General features: G+C 41.3%; 1 protein-coding gene across 1 annotated transcript; it reads right to left on the reverse strand.

The window, feature by feature from the left end:
* Positions 1–317: 317 nt before the first annotated feature.
* On the reverse strand, positions 318–4,326 carry LOC147970408 (uncharacterized). The gene is made up of 5 exons (XM_087523422.1): positions 3,789–4,326; positions 2,840–2,899; positions 2,564–2,677; positions 544–694; positions 318–426 (listed from the first exon to the last, which is right to left on the reverse strand). Exons 1-5 carry the CDS (start codon positions 4,324–4,326, stop codon positions 318–320), a joined length of 972 nt encoding a protein of 323 aa, XP_087379548.1.
* Between the last annotated feature and the right edge of the window lie 1,936 nt (positions 4,327–6,262).

Genomic DNA, 6,262 nt, shown 5'->3' on the forward strand with positions numbered 1-6,262 from the left:
CCTTTTCTTTTTATTTTCTAGGACGTGGCCTTCTATAATTCATTTTTTTTGGGCCTCGGCCCTTTTACAATGCAATCTATTTTGGACCTCCACAACAGACATGGTTATTCCAGCTTGACATCTCAGCATGTACGCATGAATTCAAACCATTTTATTTCTTTCATTTCTTTCAACACAAAAGGATTCTTTAAACAGCCGTGAAAGTAGATAGTAGATACATTGGACAGAGACTGAATTAACATGAAAATGAAGCAACATTTCTATTTCTACTAGCAGCATTTCTATATCTACCAGCAGCAGTAGATGCTTGCAACGAGCTAAACTAACAACAACCATCCTTCATCAATTAGTGCTGCTACTTGGTGTGCCGCATCACTAGTCGCCCTGCACACAGCAAGTTTCCAGAGCAATGTAGGGAGCCTTATCCTGCAATTCATTCAAACAGATGAAATGTTAGTGCGGTGCCACTCTCATCCATTCAACTGACAGCATCTAACACTAGCTATCTCAAGGAGGGACATAAGGGAATCGATAGGGCGGTACCAGTTAATGATGGCGCCAACGACGATCTGGATGGGGTTGGCATTGGTGAGGAGGTGGATGATCTCCATGGTGTGCCTGATGATGCAGACTAGCATGATCTTCCCGTTGTTGCTGTCGTGCATCATGAGCGAGTTGGCTGAGGGGCTGAATGCTAGTACAAAACAATGAAAGACAACTAAAGCTGGATAGAAGAATGCATTCATCTTGCAAGACAACAGTTATCATAGAGAACAGGATACCATAATATGAATGATGGCACTTAGATTCTAATCAAACATAGACAAAGTTCACTACAGTAGTAATAGTACATCTTCACTTGAATATATCGAAGAAGTCCAATTGGTTCTCATAAGCAAGTGTTATCAGGTTAGCCTTAACATCGCAGCCTAACTTATACAACTTAATTGTGAGCAAAGAGTACATATTAGTAAAAGGTTAGGCAAGACCATAAAGAAAGATAAGGGTACCAGAGTGAGAAAACATTGGTGATACAAGTAGCATAAGCATTATACAACAACATATATTTGACATGTGGGTATATATGTGTGTGTGTAGTTCAGTTGGACATATAAAAGAAGTCCAGTCAGAACATAAGTAAGTATTCTTCACAGGTTAACCTCAATACAACGCCCCAACATTGTTAATTATCAGCAAACAACACATGTCAGCCATCTAGTTTTATTCTACTGAACCAATTGGACAATAGCCATCTATTTTGTAACAACTACAGTTAACTTGGGACAAATCCAACCAAACCAATTGGTAAACAAAATTGCACTGAATTTTTGGGGCATCAAGCAAGCAATTTAATTGGCAAACAATGAAATTTAGTCAAGCATATAAGAAAATTTGGAGCAGCAGAAATTAGGGACTAAGCCTGGAAATTGAAACAGGGAGATGTAGAGGGAGGCCTTGAAATAGAGTTGTTGCTTGCACGTGGCCGGGCATCTTCCATGGAACAACATCACTCAGGGACTTCCACTTCTCACCATCAGCCTTTCCATTCGACGAACACAAACCAGATTAGGACAACGAATTCACAAGGAAACTCAGCATTACACAGTATAAATAAATGAGTTCGGCACTGTCAGTTTTACACAGTATAAATAAATGAGTTCCCACCTCAGCATTACATCATACAACTGGTACACACATCATTCGTCTACACTTAACACAACCAATTCAATATCTATGGTATTAAATAAGCTGCTTATTTTCCGGAGCACACATGAGCACCCTGTTTGCGTGATTAGCTCTCAGGGGTTAAATAGTACATGCTCGATTGCAGGGACCAGACATCCATTACATGCAAGGCAATGTAGATCATCAACAAGTATATAAGCATTTAGGCCAGTCGCTAATCCATTACAAAACAATACAAAAGTAGGAAGCCAAACATCTAAGCAAACATGATTGGTAGCAATGCACCATCATACATGCGCTGACTGCCCCGCAGGCAACCCTACTACAATGACAGGGCTTCGGTACAGGAACATTGCTGGTAACTCATCAGAAAGTTCTGATTAAGTAAACCCCAGAAATAAAAGCTCGAGGATGGATGGGAAAAAGGTCATGGGCTTCAGATGATATAAAGTAGGGAGAGGCAGAAACTGGTAAGTTTTGCTGGAGTAGAACTAACATTATTTTCTAGCCCAGAGCCAAACAAGAAATGTGCAGAATATACTAGCGGCAATCTTATCACCATTAATAGTACAATAAACTCAGATCTTATAGATCAAATTGAACACTATATATGCATAATATTTACAGCTAAGATTTATCTTTGGACTGTATTTGGACACTAAATATGCAGAATATTTTAGATTACCAACAATAGAAGTTCATGACTGTCAAACAGGGATATACAGTTTCTGGCAATCAGTTAAAACAAGGAGAGAATCTATATATCACATTCAGGGAACTAAGTTGATATTATCAGCATCCAAAATCCTTTGAAAAGCCTACATGTGAAACTATAAGAAGCACAGCGGCCCGATGTGCCTAGGGGCCAGGGAGGGACGATGAGAGAGCGCAACGACATCCATGGCGTCAGAGCCAAACATGCCTCCATGGCCACAGTCAACTCCCTCTTCTACCGCTTTTGACAAGAACTTGTGATCCCTGTAATGTATCATTGTTAAATAAAGCAAAACATAAGCATATGGAAGAAAGCCTTTTGAGCATCTCTCCAATTACATAGAATAACAAGTGTAGCAAAGGGCCCTGCGATGGTCAGAAATGCCTTGCCTTGTAGTGTGGTGAGTAAGAACTAGAGAGAGGAAATGGTAGTTAGTACCTTCCAGATGCCCACGAAACGCAGAAGCAACTGCGATAGTCCCATCCGTGGTCTCCACAACTGCAAAAGAACAAAGAAGATGGTTACCGAGGCACCCAAGTTACTTCATAATCTACACATGATTTACCAAAAATGTAGCGCCTATGTAGAAGAAACTATGAAGTGTGTAGAAGAGAGTCACCACATGAACAAACAAACAAGACCCCCATGAACTTGGAAGGTTGTGAACACTAGTAGTACGCACGACAGACCTTGGAAGACTGACTGCATGTAACCTGTGAAGAATACAAATAACACAGGGGCATCATACCAATCCTACACATTTCACTATTATTCCGGTAGGAATAGGATAGCATACAAGAACTACAACATCCCGAATCATGATTGGATGTGAAGGAGATGCAAAAAATATACATAGTAGTTGATTCCTAAGCATGATAACATATAAACATGTCAAGGCACACTGTCAGTTACTATGACTAACATTTTTCTCTACAGACGCTACAAACAAGTCACATGTTCGTCACACATTAGCACATGAAGGTACCAACCGAACGAATATTTTGCTTCTAGAAACACTGTTCATCACAAGCTATAGAATGCAGTATAGAACTCTGTTCAGCATAAACCGCAGAAAATAGTCTTTTAACTCTGTTTAGCAAAAACTAGAGAGTATAGTCTACACCTTTGTTCAAGTAAAACTACAGAGTACTACAATCTACACCAATACCGACATTGTCGGCTATTCCTTGCTCTGAAACTCTATCACTTCTATGCTAGTACTATAAACTAGTACTCCACAACATCCTGAATCCTTGGCAATACAATCTGCGAGAAGATGTTCCATAGCAAAAGGATCATTCGCGGCCAGGATCATTTGTCAGTGCGAAACAAGAATTCGGTGTGCAAGACCTGTAATTAGGCAATGGAGACAGCAAAGGAAACTCACCAAAACATTTCGGCCTCCTGTTGCTGCGGGCGACCTCAAGCACCTCCGTCGCGGATCCGGTAGCATCACCGCCACGAGCTCCTCTCCCGGCGGCCGAAAGAAGAGGAGTGAACCAAGTGGCGGCCGAGCATGGGGGCTCCTCATGCAGCGCGGCCCTTGCGCATATCCGTCGCGCCCAGGTGAAGCTGGGCTTCCGGACCACGACCATTGATGAGCAGTCACCGCCGACGATGGAGCGGATGTGGCGCATCGCGAATCTTGCTCCACAAGCATGCACCGGCCAAGGGAAGAGAGAGAGAAGGTTGGTGGGGGCGGCGCCGGTGGGCGAGATGGGCATTGAGGTCATCGGTGGGGAAGCGCGGCGCCGAGGTAGACGAGGGCGGTGACCACGGGATGCGACAGAATCCGGGAGAGGAGGTGCTGCGCTCATTCGTTTCAGATGTGCTGCATCGGTGGGGAAGATGTTGCATTCGGGGGAGAAGGTGGGGCGGTGGCAAAGCAGGCAGTCGGTGGGGAAAGATGGTGGGCGGCGGTGCATCATCGGGAGCTAGGGTTGGGTGCGAGAGCAGATTGGCCGCGTGGGGAGAGGAAGAGAGAGGAGTTCGAGTGGTTCGGTGGGAAAGAAAGGAGGCGGGGTGTGGATGTAAAATTAGCACGAGGATAGAGCTAGGGTTGGTGTGGAAGGATCGAGGACTGCTGTTGGATCAACGAGCATCCAACGGTGTTTGATGCATGATCCGCGTGACACGTCTATGGACCAATCATAATACATTATGACGTTATGACCATCTAAATTGGTCGTAGTTGACTAAAAATAACGTGTTAAAATCATGTCAGCTATTTTGTGACCTGAGAAATTCAAAAAAAGAAGAATATATTTGCATAAGTTTGCATCTTGAAATAGTTTGGTTAAATGAGATTATATTTTGCACAAGTTTGCATCTTGGTATAAAAATAACGTTGCCTAAAAAGTTTTCATTTTCTTTGAACGAAAAAATCATTTTCGATTTTTTGAGTGCTCAAAATGACTTTTTTGTGAAGGACCTATCATGTATTTGTTGCAAAATTAGACCAAATCAATTTTATGAAATATTAGGCCATATTTAATGTAAAATTGACCAAATGATTGGGTTTCGAAAGTTTCGATCCACATCTCGTGAAAAATACAAATTCTCGCGGACTCAGCTGAAAGCGGGTCAAATTTGAACTGCAGTTACCTCATAGTTTGTTCTTTATTTTTTTCCAAAAGTCATGGTTAGGTTCAAATGTATCTATTTGATCAGAGATACATCAAAAAAATTCCAATATTCAACCACTAGCTTGGAACGGTCATGCCCGCTGTTTTGAACGCATTTTGAAACGGGCATAAAGAATTCAAAAAAAATCAAAAATTTGGAAAACCTTCACATTGTGTCATTATATGTGACCAAGTTACTAGGAAAAATAATAAACTTGTAATACGGCAGTTATTTTAAAAAAGTGTTCTCGGAAATGAGCTATCATGTGTGAAGATTCATGGCTTTCAAGCCAAATAATCAATCTTATGGCCACATTCATGGCATAGTTTGTTCAAATGATCTCATATTGTGCACAAGGGTGCATCTTAGGATGGCAAACAATGTTTCCTAACAAAGTTTTCATTTTCTTTAGACGACAAATTCATTTTCTATTTTTCCAGGGCCCAAATTAAGTTTTTTTTGTGAAGGACCTACCATATATTTGTTGCAAAATTATACAAATCAATTTTCTAAAATACTAAGCCATATATGATGCACAATTGACAAAATGGTTGGGTGTCAAAAGTTTCGATCCACCTCTCGTGAAAAAGACAAATTTCTGCTGTTCAGTAGAAAGCGGGTAAAATTTGAACTACATCTGCCTCATAGTTTGCTCTTTATTTTTTCCAAAAATCATTTATAGGTACATAAGTATCTATTTAATACGAGAAACATGGTTTGGTGGCGATATATTGAGGTTTGGATGGTGGCCGAGGGCCGCAACTCCAGAGCGTGTAAACTCGCATGCCCGCTACATGGTCATCGCATGACCGTGGTGTTGCCACGCGTTCCGGGCGGCCTAGGCATGTCTAGTGGGTTGGGCACTCCACTGATAGGTGTTAGGAAGAAGAAGGCAATACAATAATTTTTCCAACATTCAACCACTAGCTAGGAACGGCCAAGCCCAAAGTTTTGACCGCATTTTAAAATGGGCATAAAAAATTAAAAAAAATCAAAAAATTAGGACACCTTCGCATTGTTTCATTATATGTGACCATGTTACCAGGAAAAATAATAAACTTGCAATACGATGATTATTTTAAAAAGATGTTCTCAGAAACGAACTGTGTGGAGATCAATGGCTTTCAAGCCAAATGATCAATCTTATGGCCACATTCATGGCATAGTTTGTTCAAATGATCTCATATTGTGCACAAGGGTGCATCTTGGGATGGCAAACAATGTTGCCTAAGGATT

This window comes from Triticum urartu, chromosome 5A (genome assembly GCF_056163025.1).
Source record: "Triticum urartu cultivar PI428250 chromosome 5A, HENAU_Tu73, whole genome shotgun sequence".
Lineage (NCBI taxonomy): Eukaryota > Viridiplantae > Streptophyta > Magnoliopsida > Poales > Poaceae > Triticum > Triticum urartu.